This window comes from Borostomias antarcticus, assembly GCF_949987555.1.
Source record: "Borostomias antarcticus genome assembly, chromosome: 27".
Taxonomy (NCBI): Eukaryota; Metazoa; Chordata; class Actinopteri; order Stomiiformes; family Stomiidae; genus Borostomias; species Borostomias antarcticus.
Window position 1 is genome coordinate 7,305,477 of NC_140260.1, and position 13,223 is coordinate 7,318,699.

Consider the following 13,223-nt stretch of genomic DNA (forward strand, 5'->3'; position numbering starts at 1 on the left):
GTGCCTGTGTTGTGTGTGTGTGTGTGGGGGGGTGTGTGTGTTGTGTCTACCACTACCTTGACTGGTAGATACCTCTCGCTGGTCTCTCCATTCACACTGTCTCCAGGATTCACACAGTTCCTCCACTCTCAACACAGCTCACTAGGTTAATACAACACAACACAACACAACACAACACAACACAACTCACTAGGTTAATACAACACAACACAACACAACTCACTAGGTTAATACAACACAACACAGCTCACTAGGTTAATACAACACAACACAACACAACTCACTAGGTTAATACAACACAACACAGCTCACTAGGTTAATACAACACAACACAACACAGCTCACTAGGTTAATACAACACAACACAACACAGCTCACTAGGTTAATACAACACAACACAACACAGCTCACTAGGTTAATACAACACAACACAACACAACACAGCTCACTAGGTTAATACAACACAACACAGCTCACTAGGTTAATACAACACAACACAACACAGCTCACTAGGTTAATACAACACAACACAACACAACACAACACAACACAACACAACACAACACAACACAACACAGCTCACTAGGTTAACACAACACAACACAACACAGCTCACTAGGTTAATACAACACAACACAACACAACACAACACAACACAACACAACACAACACAACACTGGTACCACCCCTCCCCCCCGGCCTGGTACCACCCCTCCCCCCCGCCTGCTACCACCCCTCCCCCCCGCCTGGGCTGGGCAGCAGCAGCCACAATGCTTTCCCACTGACAGGCTGCCATAAAACAGCCAGACTACAAACAATACACTGGCCAGACACGGGAAACAGCCAGGCGCCGGCCGGAGGTCACCTGACCATCACTCCAGCTGAACGTCCCCTGTCAGACCTCCCTCTAATCAGGACCGGTATTGACGAGGCGGCATTGATCAGCTCCTCTGGGGAAAACATCCAGGATGTGCTGACTCATCCCTGACCCCTGGGTACAGGGCAGTTGGGCCCCGCGTGGATGGAAGCTGCGACCGCGGTGAAGACTGACTCATATCCGGTCTGTGGTGAGTGACTGACTAGCTGTGGTGAAGTCTGGCAGTTACTGATTCTCATTCGTGTAGCCGAGTGAGGGTTGAGGGCAGCTGGGTGAGGGTTGAGGGTAGCTGAGTGAGGGTTGAGGGCAGCTGGGTGAGGGTAGCTGGGTGGGGGTTGAGGGTAGCTGGGTGAGGGTAGCTGAGTGAGGGTTGAGGATAGCTGAGTGAGGGTTGAGGGTAGCTGGGTGAGGGTTGAGGGAAGCTGAGTGAGGGTTGAGGGTAGCTGGGTGAGGGTTGAGGGTAGCTGAGTGAGGGTTGAGGGTAGCTGGGTGAGGGTTGAGGGTAGCTGAGTGAGGGTTGAGGGTAGCTGAGTGAGGGTTGAGGGTAGCTGAGTGAGGGTTGAGGGTAGCTGGGTGAGGGTTGAGGGAAGCTGAGTGAGGGTTGAGGGTAGCTGGGTGAGGGTTGAGGGTAGCTGAGTGAGGGTTGAGGGTAGCTGGGTGAGGGTTGAGGGTAGCTGAGGGTTGAGGGTAGCTGGGTGAGGGTTGAGGGTAGCTGGGTGAGGGTTGAGGGTAGCTGAGTGAGGGTTGAGGGTAGCTGGGTGAGGGTTGAGGGTAGCTGGGTGAGGGTTGAGGGCAGCTGGGTGAGGGTTGAGGGCAGCTGAGTGGGGGTTGAGGGTAGCTGGGTGAGGAGCGCTCACCATCTCTATTATTGGCATGACTGTCAGCGCGCGCGCCTACGAAGCGCGAGACCCGGGGTTCTAATCCCGCCCTGCGCATGCGGGGAACATACGGGTCACTCTGGAACATACGGGTTACTCTGGAACATACGGGTTACTCTGGAACATACGGGTTACTCTGGAACTCTGGAACATACGGGTTACTCTGGAACATACGGGTTACTCTGGCAGCAGATGAACAGTTTATACTTCAGCGATGATTCAGCGACGAGCACACAGGCTCCTACTCAGGATCCTTAGAGAGGGAAGTAGGCACAGGATCTGAGGTAGGCTATCTTTAGGACTGCAGTAGCTACACTGGATCAAGCGGGTGAACGCTGGTTAACTCTCCACAGATTCTCATCCTGGCCATTTTCATTAGTATCTGATCTCAACTTGGGGAAAACCAGGCCGCCAGCTCGACCAGCCTTCGAGAGACAGGACAGGTACAGGTCTTTTTATAAAGAGTCTTTATAAAGATAAAGAGTCTTGCTAGCCATCGTGTTTATCTATCCAATGTCTCCCTCTACTGGCGGAATACTGCGTAATGATCCAGTGTCCGTCGGACCCTTTAGAATGTAACACCAAAGCAATGCGTGCATAGTGAAGGAAGATATTCGCTATTCTTCGTTGTTATGTGTTTATTGTTCATAATACTTAGTTAGGCGCACTAGTCATGCACAAGACAGACACTGCATCACAATATGCCAACATCACTCCGCCCAGGGATGACTGCGTGTATACGAGCTGTTACTGGTAATGTTATGCATGTTCTCTCAATGACATATCCATAGCGTAGCTACCTTTCCTACATTGTATCCTATGTGCTAGATGTGTTTCCTAAACAATAAAATCGCGCTCATTGTGTTTTTCCCAGTGAGGAGAATGTTTGGAAACTGTGCGAACAGGTCAAGACCCAGGGACTGACCCCTCTGGACGAGGTGTCCGCTGTCTTCATCTCCAACGAGAGGAGAAGGGTGAGAGACATGTCCTTCCTCCCTGCTTTCCTTCTTCCCTCGTTTCCTTGAGCTGATGTCTGATCTATCATGACTGGATAGGTGAACACACCGTCTCTCCTCCCCCTAGATCCCTCTCTGGAGGCAGCGGTCGGGTCCTGTAGACCGGCCTGTGGTCTGGGTACGTAACCATGGTGGTGGGGTATTCAGCTTTACCTACATAACATATAACATCACGGTTAAGGGCGTGTGCTAAGCTCATAACATACATAACATATAACACATCACGGTTAAGGGCGTGTGCTAAGCTCATAACATATAACACATCACGGTTAAGGGCGTGTGCTAAGCTCATAACATATAACACATCACGGTTAAGGGCGTGTGCTAAGCTCATAACATATAACACATCACGGTTAAGGGCGTGTGCTAAGCTCATAACATATAACACATCACGGTTAAGGGCGTGTGCTAAGCTCATAACATACATAACATATAACACATCACGGTTAAGGGCGTGTGCTAAGCTCATAACATAACTTGTTGCTTGGCGGAGGGTTGAGAGGCCCAGGTTGGTCTAAAGGCCACAGACTGGCTCTTTAAATGGACTATCTTGTGTGTTTTATCACCGAGTGTAGATGTGGAACTGTTTTTTCCCCTTGTTGTCCAGGACTACCATGTGATCCTGCTGCACCAGAGCCAGCAGGGGGGGAGCTTCGTCTACGACCTGGACACCGTGCTGCCCTTCCCCTGCCCCCTGGCGCTGTACGAGGCCCAGGCCTTCCGCTCCGACCTCAGCCTCAAACCCGCCTTCTGGAGGTACGGGACTGGGTGTCAGTCTGGGATTTTGAGTGAATTGTCTCTTTAATTGATTATATAATCATCTCAGAAATGAATATGGATACTTCTGCTCTGACTTGCTCAATCCAGCAGCTCTTCATTACATTACAGTCATTTAGCTGACGCTTTTATCCAAAGGGACTTATAATTTCATTTAATGTAGGAAGTCAGTGTACTATTACTCACCAGAACTCACAAGTGCATCTCCTTTCTAAACAAGTGACTAAGAGCATGATCTAGTGCTGAAGGCAAAGTGCAAGACTTGCAACTAAAAATACAAGAGGTGCTTAAGAGGGAGAATCCTCTTCGTCCCTTCCTGAAGGAACGCCCAGCTGTTATACTGTATGATTGGCTGCTTGACTCCTGACATCACCTTTGTTCCAGGAAGTTGCGGGCGGTCACTGCCGACATATACCTGAGGAACTTTGCGTCTGATAGGTCACACATGAGGGACGCAGATGGGGGCTGGCAGATGCCCCCGCCCCCCTACCCCTGCATCGAAACCCCAGGTACTCTCCTCAGACCTGCACGCTCCGCTGAAGAGAGAACGGGTTCACATCAACCAGGAAGCCTTCTAGGATATCTTTAGGATATATATATCTTCTAGGATATCTTTAGGATTTATATATCTTCTAGGATATCTTTAGGATATATATATCTTCTAGGATATCTTTAGGATATATATATCTTCTAGGATATCTTTAGGATATATATATCTTCTGGGATATCTTGAGGATATATATATCTTCTAGGATATCTTTAGGATATATATATATCTTCTAGGATATCTTTAGGATATATATATCTTCTAGGATATCTTTAGGATATATATATCTTCTAGGATATCTTTAGGATATATATATCTTCTAGGATATCTTTAGGAAATATATATCTTCTAGGATATCTTTAGGATATATATATCTTCTAGGATATCTTTAGGATATATATATCTTCTAGGATATCTTTAGGATATATATATCTTCTAGGATATCTTTAGGAAATATATATCTTCTAGGATATCTTTAGGATATATATATCTTCTAGGATATCTTTAGGATATATATATCTTCTAGGATATCTTTAGGATATATATATATCTTCTAGGATATCTTTAGGATATATATATCTTCTAGGATATCTTTAGGATATATATATATCTTCTAGGATATCTTTAGGAAATATATATATCTTCTAGGATATCTTTAGGATATATATATATCTTCTAGGATATCTTTAGGAAACTCTGTCAAAGTTAGGGCTGATTGTTTTATCCCAATTTTACACTTGGGCTGGGATCATTATATATGAGGGTCTGATCTCAAGGTTCATAGTAGTGTGGGGTAGGGGTAGTGTGCTATTTTGGACATTTAGCCCTATTTGTGGTCTGTCCACCATGAACCTGAAACAGAGACCATTATTTTTTATTAAGCCTTTATTTAACCAGGAAAGGTCCCATTGAGATTAAAAATCTATTTTTCAAGAGAGACCTGGCCAAGACGGGCAGCAGTGCAATCCAAACACAGAGTTACAGACGGAAAATACAACAGAAAACACAGAGATGCAACAGCAATACAGTTTACACATGTGACTTGGTGATTTGTCTATATGGCAATACGCTAGTTAAAAACATGAACATACTGTTAAATCAACCTCTAAAACCTTCATAGTGGATTTAAAAACATCGATTGAGACCTACTCCTCAAGTTTGAGATCATTTTGTAGCATGTTCCAGGCAGAAGGAGCCGAATAACTAAAAGCCATTTTCCCCTTTTCTGTTCTGACTTTGGGAACAGACAGAAGCAAGAAGTCCTGTGATCTCTGAGTATTTCCCAGTACTTTTTTGTAAAATGTAGGCACAGAGGTAAGAAGGAACAAGATCAAGAATTGCCTTATAAATAATGATGTACCAATGAATAAGTCTACGAGTAGACAATGCAGACCATCCAACCCGATCATACAAGGTGCAATGATGAGTACAACTTCTACAGTTTGTGATGAATCTCAAAGCACCATGGTAAACAGTATTGATTGCATTGAGGCACTGCAATTTCACTGATCATTCCAGTATTGAGCTAGCTGCAGTTTTTATGTAGGCTTTCACTGAGCTACAATGGAAGTCAATGAGGCATACGTACATGCGTTGGAAAAACTATGATCAAATGTTTTTCTGAGACGGGAAGTGCAGGGTGTAGTCTGACCAGTCTCAGGATGCTCTCCTGGGAAATGGATCGCAATCTGAACGTTTTTACATGTTTGGTAAATATGGCTAAATGTTCAAAATAGCACACTACCCCTTTAAGAATACAGGCTCACTTCAGCTGTCTACTTGTTGGAGTGGTATCACCTCAGTCAACCCGTGTTCCAGATCTACCCATCTCGTACCGTACCTACCGTACCTCCTGTCTCTCTGGGGGGGGGGTCTCACAATGTCACTGATGTTTCTCTTTCTCATCTCCAGATTCCAAGATGAACCTGGACGACTACATCAGCATGGACCCCGGCATCGGCTGGGGACGCGTCTTCTCTCTCTCCGAGTTCCTTCAACACTTCACAGAACGATGACTAGGACAGGCTGGGGGTCACCTGGGCTTGGCTTGGCTGATCACCCGTCCACTCACTTAAAAGACTGATCACCCGTCCACTCACTTAAAAGACTGATCACCCGTCCACTCACTTAAAAGACTGATCACCCGTCCACTCACTTAAAAGACTGATCACCCGTCCACTCACTTAAAAGACTGATCACCCGTCCACTCACTTAAAAGACTGATCACCCGTCCACTCACTTAAAAGACTGATCACCTGTCCACTCACTTAAAAGTTGTGTTTGTGACATTCAGGCGTCTGAAGGCACCTAACTTAAGTACTTAAGAAGACGGGTCAGTTCATGAGGATTGGGTATTTAAGATGACAGGTCAGTTCATGAGGATTGGGTATTTAAGATGACGGGTCAGTTCATGAGGATTGGGTATTTAAGATGACAGGTCAGTTCATGAGGATTGGGTATTTAAGATGACGGGTCAGTTCATGAGGATTGGGTATTTAAGATGACAGGTCAGTTCATGAGGATTGGGTATTTAAGAAGACGGGTCAGTTCATGAGGATTGGGTATTTAAGAAGACAGGTCAGTCAGACGAGCCACGCGTCTCAAACTGTCTGCAGGTAGTTAAGCTTTACAAATGAAATACTGATATTCACCATCTGAAGTTTTAAAATCAAGCATTTGGTGTTGTAGAGCTTTTGTACCACACCAATGTCAGTTAAGTTCAGGCAATGAATGTATATCTGTGTGAGTTTGTGTATATCTGTGTGAGTTTGTGTGAGTTTGTGTATATCTGTGTGAGTTTGTGTGAGTTTGTGTATATCTGTGTGAGTTTGTGTATATCTGTGTGAGTGTGTGTATATCTGTGTGAGTTTGTGTATATCTGTGTGAGTTTGTGTATATCTGTGTGAGTTTGTGTATGGGAATGTTTACCTGGACTGTGACAGTTAAGCACAAGTAAAGTACAGTAACTTCAGTAAGAAAACAGCGTTCACGTTCAGGTATTTATTGAGTGCAACTCAACTTGGGGGGAGGGGGTTATGGGACGAGGAATACAAAAGAAAAATGCAGTTTTTTTTTATGAGAAAAATACAAATTCAAGTTTTTTGTTGCAAAAACTAAAAAAAGACGATCAGATGGGACAGACAGAAACATGGAGGTTTCAGATGCGCCAGACGACGCCGTGGTGGTCTCAGACGATGCCGTGGTGGTCTCAGACGACGCCGTGGTGGTCTCAGACGATGACGTGGTGGCTTCAGGCGATGGCTGCCAGGTAGTCCTTGACCTCGGTGGGGGACAGCCTACGGAAGCCAGCCTCATTACAGATCCCCACCTCGATGTTGTCCTCTGTCATCTGACCCTCGAAGCTCTCCTGGAACACACACACACACACACACACACATTCATGAGACCTGGTGATATGCTCTTCCTAGACGCTCGTATCTAAAGCAACTTTGTCCAAGACAGCAGGTGTTTTCAGTACATGTGGTTCCGATGGGAATCACACCCCGACCACGCAGGTCCTCTGCTCCACCAATCAGGCTGCTAGGAGCAGGAAGCCGCCGTCCAACCATGAGTCAGGATAGCGGTGTGGATGGCGTTGGGTTACGCCTCAACTCCACTGACTCCGTTTGCGTGGCGTTCCAACCACACGGTTTCAGGATCGAGTGTTTGGTTTGATATTCTGCCAGGCCGTCAGGGGGCGGGGCCTAACTACACATTTCTTCTACTACCATTTGATGAGTCCCAGATGCGGGATCTGTCAAAAACAGACCTGGTGTCTGTCTCTACCGGAGCTCTGAGGAGAGCCGGTCTGGGACGCTTCTGGAACGTGCCGCAGCGCGTCCAGGGGAAACACAACCATCGTCTAGACGGCCGGTCAACTCCGGGTGGCGTACGGTAACCGGGACGCACCACAACCAGAGTCAGTGGGACTGAGCTGTCAGGGTTAGAGAGCTGTCAGGGTTAGAGAGCTGTCAGGGTTAGAGAGCTGTCAGGGTTAGAGAGCGGTCAGGGTTAGAGAGCTGTCAGGGTCAGAGAGCGGTCAGGGTTAGAGAGCTGTCAGGGTTAGAGAGGGTTAGAGAGCTGTCAGGGTTAGAGAGGGTTAGAGAGCTGTCAGGGTTAGAGAGCGGTCAGGGTTAGAGAGGGTTAGAGAGCTGTCAGGGTTAGAGAGCTGTCAGGGTTAGAGAGCGGTCAGGGTTAGAGAGCGGTCAGGGTTAGAGAGCTGTCAGGGTTAGAGAGCGGTCAGGGTCAGAGAGCGGTCAGGGTTAGAGAGCGGTCAGGGTTAGAGAGCGGTCAGGGTTAGAGAGCTGTCAGGGTTAGAGAGCTGTCAGGGTCAGAGAGGGTCAGAGAGCTGTCAGGGTTAGAGAGCTGTCGGGGTCAGAGAGGGTTAGAGAGCTGTCGGGGTCAGAGAGCTGTCAGGGTTAGAGAGCTGTCAGGGTTAGAGAGCGGTCAGGGTTAGAGAGCTGTCAGGGTCAGAGAGCTGTCAGGGTTAGAGAGCGGTCAGGGTCAGAGAGCTGTCGGGGTTAGAGAGCTGTCGGGGTCAGAGAGCGGTCAGGGTCAGAGAGCAGACCCACCTTCAGAGTCAGGATGGCCGTGTGGATGGCGTCCTCCAGCTCCAGATCCTCGTTGTACCTGGGAGAACAGAGCAGCACCGTCAGGTGTGGAAGCTGGATCTCAGCGTCTCACAAGCTCACGTCCTGTCACACTCGAGGACAGTGACTGCTCTAGAGAAGTGGCCCTACGACAAGCAGATAACAAGTAGCAGTATATTACATCTACAGGCCTAGCTATTGTGTGAGGATAAGACTAGAGATATATTGATGTAGATTCATCAGATTAGACAGCGTGACTCTACCTCTTCTCCAGGAAGGTTTTTCCGTTGACGTAGTTCTTGCCCATGGCCGTCGCCTTCCAGGCAAAGTAGGCCCCCTGTGTGGAAACGGCAACATCGTCAAGACTCAGACTGGACTACAAACATCCGCCATTGTTAGCTCTAATGATGCAGTAGCGAAACTATGAGGGGGAGAGGAGGATGCTGGGTAGTGTAGTCTTACAGAGGGGTCCGACTGGAACAGGTGGGGTCTGTCCTCGTCCCAGCCGGCGATCAGCAGCGACACTCCGAACGGCCGAACGCCCCTGTTAACACAGAGCAACACGCTAGAGCACAGTCAACACGCTAGCAACACGCTAGCAACACGCTAGGGCACAGTCAACACGCTAGCAACACGCTAGAGCACAGTCAACACGCTAGCAACACGCTAGGGCACAGTCAACACGCTAGCAACATGCTAGCAACACGCTAGGGCACAGTCAACACGCTAGAGCAGTCAACACAGCAACACGCTAGCAACACGCTAGGGCACAGTCAACACGCTAACAACACGCTAGCAACACGCTAGAGCACAGTCAACATGCTAGCAACACGCTAGGGCACAGTCAACACGCTAGCAACACGCTAGAGCACAGTCAACATGCTAGCAACACGCTAGGGCACAGTCAACACGCTAGCAACACGCTAGAGCACAGTCAACACGCTAGCAACACGCTAGAGCACAGTCAACACAGCAACACGCTTGCAACACGCTAGAGCACAGTCAACACAGCAACACGCTTGCAACACGCTAGGGCACAGTCAACACAGCAACACGCTAGCAACACGCTAGGGCACAGTCAACACAGCAACACGCTAGGGCACAGTCAACACAGCAACACACTAGCAACACGCTAGGGCACAGTCAACACAGCAACGCGCTAGCAACACGCTAGAGCAGCGGTTCTCAAACTGGTCCGCGAGGGTACTGCAGGTGGTCCGTGGAAAAAAGATTGTTGAAGATTGAAGATTTGTTGAAGACAAAATATCGGAACAGATTTAACATTGAACCAGATCTCAGATTGAAGCCGTCATCGCTGGAACCTGACATCCAGATGTTGACGTCTGCGAAGCAACATCATCCATCTCATTAGGTGAGTGATGAGATGATTTGTTTCCACTGGACTTGCTGTGCGTGCGGCACACACACACGCAGGTCAATATATGGTGATGATATGCAGTGATGAGTTGGCTACAATTTACTTTTGATTGTCCATAATTAACTATAAAAATATCTGTGTTTTAACACAACGTATATATATGTTCTTATTTTTACGGTTTGCATATGAGGTGATCCTTGATAATAAATAGTGGTCCGCATAAACAAAAAGTTTGAGAACCCCTGCGCTAGAGCACAGTCAACACACAGAAACACACTAGGGCACAATCAACACACAGCAACACACTAGGGCACAGTCAACACACACAACAACACGCTAGGGCACAGTCAACACACACAGCAACACGCTAGAGCACACTCAACACACAGAAACACGCTAGGGCACAATCAACACACAGCAACACGCTAGGGCACAATCAACACACAGAAACACGCTAGGGCACAATCAACACACAGCAACACGCTAGGGCACAGTCAACACACACAACAACATGCTAGGTCACACACAACACACTAGGTCACACAACACACACAACAATACGCTAGGTCACAGCAACACGCTAGGGCACAGTAAACAAACAGCAACACGCTAGGGCAGTCAACACAGAGCAACACGCTAGGGCACAGTCAACATACAGCAACACGCTAGGGCACAGTCAACATACAGCAACACGCTAGGGCAGTCAACACAGAGCAACATGCTAGGGCACAGTCAACACACACAGCAACACGCTAGGGCAGTCAACACAGAGCAACACGCTAGGGCACAGTCAACATACAGCAACACGCTAAGGGGCACACAACACACACAGCAACATGCTAGGGCACAGTCAACACACAGCACACACAGCAACATGCTAGGGCACAGTCAACACACACAGCAACACGCTAAGGGGCACACAACACACACAGCAACATGCTAGGGCACAGTCAACACACAGCACACACAGCAACATGCTAGGGCACAGTCAACACGGCAACACGCTAGGGCACAGTCAACACACACAGCAACACGCGAGGGCACGTGTGTGTGTGTATTTATGTGAACCTACCCTGACGGTTTGTGTTCTGACTGTACGCGTGCGTGTCTTACCCTGTGTGTGTGTCCTACCCTGTGTGTGTGTGTGTATGTCCTACCCTGACTGTATGTGTGTTTGTGTGTGTATGTCAAACCCTGACTTTGTGTGTGTGTGTGTGTGTGTGTGTGTATGTCCTACCCTGACTGTGTGTGTGTGTCCTACCCTGACTGTGTGTGTGTGTCCTACCCTGACTGTGTGTGTGTGTGTGTCCTACCCTGACTGTGTGTGTGTGTGTGTCCTACCCTGACTGTGTGTACTCCTGCATGACGGAGGCGACCCTCTGGACCAGCTGGGCTGTGGGGATTGGCTCCTGGTACACCAGGAAGTACTGCTGGGCCAGCTTCCTGGCTCTCCTCACCAACACTCTGGAGAGAGGGAGGAGAGGGAGGGAGAGTGGGGTGGAGGGGGAGAGGAGAGAGGGAGGGAGGAGAGAGGGAGGGAGAGAGGGGGGAGCGAATTGGTAGAGTTAGGAGGACAAAGGAATTGTTGCAAATTATCCCTTTACGTTGAGGTTGTCATGTGGAGAGAGACAGTTTCCATTCCATTCACTCCTCCATCACCTCTCATCCCTCCATCCCTCTCATCCCTCCTTCCATCCCTTGTCACCTGTAGTCTGGTCCCATGCCGCTGTACACCATGCCGATGTGTTTGGTGATGGGCTCCACCTTGTGAACGCTCTGCTCATCATACAGGATAGACTTCTGTTTCTTCTCCGTTGCCAAGACGACGCCGTTGGAAGCTGCACGGAGAAAAATAATCTGCTCATCAGAAATCCGCCATCTCTGATCAGACCCAGGGAATTCTGGGAGAACATAAGTGCCTGGAAGATGGCCAAAGTTATGCAAATGATTCCCCCGTGGATTAATAAAAATGTTTTTTTCAGTCTGGTCTACCTTTGATTCCCACCGACGGGGCTCCCGCTGCTACCGCGGCCAGAGCATACTCGATCTGGACCAGCTTCCCTGAGGGGCTGCAGGGCGGGACAGAGAGAGAGGGTTCAATCAATCAATCAATCAATCAATCAAAGCTTTATTTGTATAGCGCATTTCATACCCAGAGGCAACACAATGCGCTTTACAGAGAACAAGGGAGGTGGGCATACGACCCACTCTCTACATATTCCAGAGGGAAGCAAAAAAACAGTAATCACCCGGGGGCCAGATAAGTGAGCTGTAAAAATTCTTCCCTGACCCCTCTCAACAAGGCGATCGAGCAAGCTCCAGGAGTATGTTTGTCTACCGGCTAAGAACATTTATAAAGCAATACATTACATTGAGGTTAGCTATTATAGCTTGCTACCTGGCTCAATTAGCTAGCTTTGGGTCACGTGAAGTCTGACAGAACTGAATACACACTAGCTGAGAGGTGATAATAAATATGAAATAAATAAAAAGCTTTGATTGAATGATATCCAACCGGTCTCGATGACCAGTGTGTTAACTAGCTGAGCGTGCTAGCTAGTAGTAGCATGTAGCTAACTCGCTAGCATGTAGTAGGACACAACCTCGAATCCACCAGTAGTCAGCTTTGCTATGTAGTGAGCTAAGTAAACGTATGTAGCCCTAGATAGTCAAAAGTCCCTACTCATATCCAACATGGTTAGCTCAGACCATGCTACTCGTTAGCATAGCTAGGCTAGCTGGTTAGCGTTAGCCACCGGCGTGACACTGCATCTCTGGTTGAGCTAGCTACTATCAACCGCTCTCCACGGGGACAGAATAACTAAAAGCTTTAAGAAGTGGTACTCAAAGTACACTATTAGATAAGCTATATCGAAGTATGTCTAATTTTCTTAAAGCCCTTTGTTATTGTTTTACTGCACCTGAATGTGGTGAGAGAGAAGCTGTATCCTCGTTCTGCCATTGTGGATGTGTGTCCGGGGGGAAGATTTACTGGGACGGACCGGGGGGAAGCTTTACTGGGACGGACCGCGGCGGCGGAAATCAATACCAGCGTGAACGGATGCTCTCCTGACACGTGGTCCAGAAATTATGAATAGATTATAATAAGAATATATTTTTTTATTCAATTAAGTATTTACTTATCTTGTCTAATCTCAACT

General features: G+C 47.8%; 2 protein-coding genes across 2 annotated transcripts; one reads left to right on the forward strand and one right to left on the reverse strand.

Annotated features, from left to right (window-relative positions):
• Positions 1-2,416: 2,416 nt before the first annotated feature.
• ntaq1 (N-terminal glutamine amidase 1) lies at positions 2,417-6,110 on the forward strand (the record flags this gene model as incomplete). Its single annotated transcript, XM_084459329.1, has 6 exons — positions 2,417-2,508; positions 2,630-2,729; positions 2,839-2,889; positions 3,379-3,527; positions 3,933-4,057; positions 6,007-6,110. The coding sequence occupies exons 1-6, from the start codon at positions 2,429-2,431 to the stop codon at positions 6,108-6,110; spliced, it is 609 nt and encodes a 202-aa protein (XP_084315455.1). The 5' UTR covers positions 2,417-2,428.
• Positions 6,111-7,080: 970 nt separating this feature from the next.
• psma2b (proteasome 20S subunit alpha 2b) lies at positions 7,081-13,045 on the reverse strand. Its single transcript, XM_084459344.1, has 8 exons — positions 12,984-13,045; positions 12,055-12,131; positions 11,768-11,900; positions 11,404-11,526; positions 9,147-9,228; positions 8,948-9,021; positions 8,667-8,724; positions 7,081-7,462 (listed from the first exon to the last, which is right to left on the reverse strand). Exons 1-8 carry the CDS (start codon positions 13,022-13,024, stop codon positions 7,346-7,348), a joined length of 705 nt encoding a protein of 234 aa, XP_084315470.1. The 5' UTR covers positions 13,025-13,045; the 3' UTR covers positions 7,081-7,345.
• Between the last annotated feature and the right edge of the window lie 178 nt (positions 13,046-13,223).